General features: G+C 50.8%; 1 protein-coding gene across 1 annotated transcript; it reads right to left on the bottom strand.

Moving 5' to 3' along the window:
• Positions 1–939, bottom strand: LOC141042091 (uncharacterized). Its single transcript, XM_073509621.1, has one exon. The coding sequence runs from the start codon at positions 682–684 to the stop codon at positions 1–3; it is 684 nt and encodes a 227-aa protein (XP_073365722.1). The 5' UTR covers positions 685–939.
• Positions 940–1633: the final 694 nt, after the last annotated feature.

The raw sequence follows: 1633 nt of genomic DNA, 5'->3' as shown, positions 1-1633 counted from the left end.
TCAGTAGTCGTAGTCGCCCCAGGACCTTGCACGCTTCCTGGTCTGCTGCTTCTCGAGTTTTTCCCGGCGGAGGCCTTCCTGGATGATGGTGAGGCGGCTCCATATCTCGTACGCAACGTAAGCATCTTTTGCCGCGTACTCGATGTGCCTCATGGACAGGGGCATGCACGCCCAGCGCTGTTGCTCTGCGTTGGTGAGCTTCTTCTTCATGTTGTTGTAGTAGTCGTGGACAAGGATGCCTGAGACATCCCCAAGGGAGTCCAGAGGCTTGGTAGCTGTAGGCACCCTCCATTCCTTCTGGATGTCGACAAAGTGGGTGATCTCTAGTCCAACGCGCCTGAGCATCTCTATGTCGCCGTCGATGGAGAAGCCAGCAAACGTGTATCTGGGGTCGGCGAGGAAGTTGTCGAACCTGGTGCAGTTCTTGTCGGTGGCGCTCAGTTGGAAGAGCAACACCGGATAATCCTTGCCGACGGAGAGCTGGACGAGGGCTGGTTTCTGATCTTTGCCAACATCGTTGGTGTACTCCACATCAATTCCGACGATCTTGTGGCGCTCGAATTCGAGGTGTCGCTCGTACTGCTCGATGGTGGTCGCCGCCTTGTGCAAGTCGTTGGTGTGGATCACGTGCAACTTGGTGTTGCTGTGGGCCTGCACCTCCATGAATTCCTTGATGAATCCCATGGCCTGGAGTAGTTGGTCCTCCTGCAACCTGGTTTTTCGTGGGGAACAATGAGTGGCAGCGCAATGGCGATTTCTGTTGTTTGTGTGTAAGAAGGCCGCGGCGGAAGTCTAAATTTAAGGGCGGGGAAGCGGCAAAGGAGTGCACGATCTCACTGTCGATGCGGTTGTGCACATCGTGGGTTCTGGATCGTGGTTTGATCTCCCTGGTGGAGCGGTTGTGCACATCCTGGGTTTTTGATCGTGGTTTTTCTTTATAAAAAATAAAAATAAAATCAGCAGTTATGTTTTTAGCAACCATCGTATCTCTAGCAAGTCGGGGAGATGATTGTTGTCTTGCGTAGTTTGCTATCAAATGTTAAGTTTTACAATTTATCTCGTGAGGCATGCAGGGGCAGTATGTAGAGGCACAAGTCTCTGACCAAGAGAAGCATGCTTGAAGTGGCTGGTTTAACTCTTAGACACACGGGCGTGGTACATTCATTGGGAGTGGCAATTATTTTCAGTGATACATTCGCTGATAGGAGCAGTGCTGTGTTTTTTCAGAGGCACTGTTGCAGCTGACGCTACCAGATGGACAGAAAGAACGAGAAGCAACGACAGGCGTGGATATGCAGCTGCAAGAAGCACTTATACAACAAGAGGCGCAAGTAGAGGCATAGATACGACGCTACGTCAGGCACGGAAATGAAGTTACGTGATTCACGGACGTCAATTCGTGCTATGGTGCTACGTGAGGCATGGGCACGAACAAATAGCCGTGCACTCAACTACATGTGCAAAAAGCCACAGATGTGTTCCTGAGAAGCACCGGCCTCCATGGTTTTGCCGCAAGGTGGGATTCGACATTTATCCAAGGCATTCCGGGTTTTACAAGTGTAGGAATAACCGTTTTACACTTATATGTTCCGTGGCAGAGGCACGGCAATTACTTTTGTGAAGAAGGAATGAA

This window comes from Aegilops tauschii, chromosome 2 (assembly GCF_002575655.3).
Source record: "Aegilops tauschii subsp. strangulata cultivar AL8/78 chromosome 2, Aet v6.0, whole genome shotgun sequence".
Classification (NCBI taxonomy): Eukaryota; Viridiplantae; Streptophyta; class Magnoliopsida; order Poales; family Poaceae; genus Aegilops; species Aegilops tauschii.
The sequence above is the reverse complement of the archived record's forward strand: the minus strand, read 5'-3'. Positions and strand labels throughout refer to the sequence as shown.

Bases quoted from the DNA above. Each gene is read 5' to 3' on its own strand.
- LOC141042091 (XM_073509621.1), bottom strand. From the start codon at position 684: ATGGGATTCATCAAGGAATTCATGGAGGTGCAGGCCCACAGCAACACC.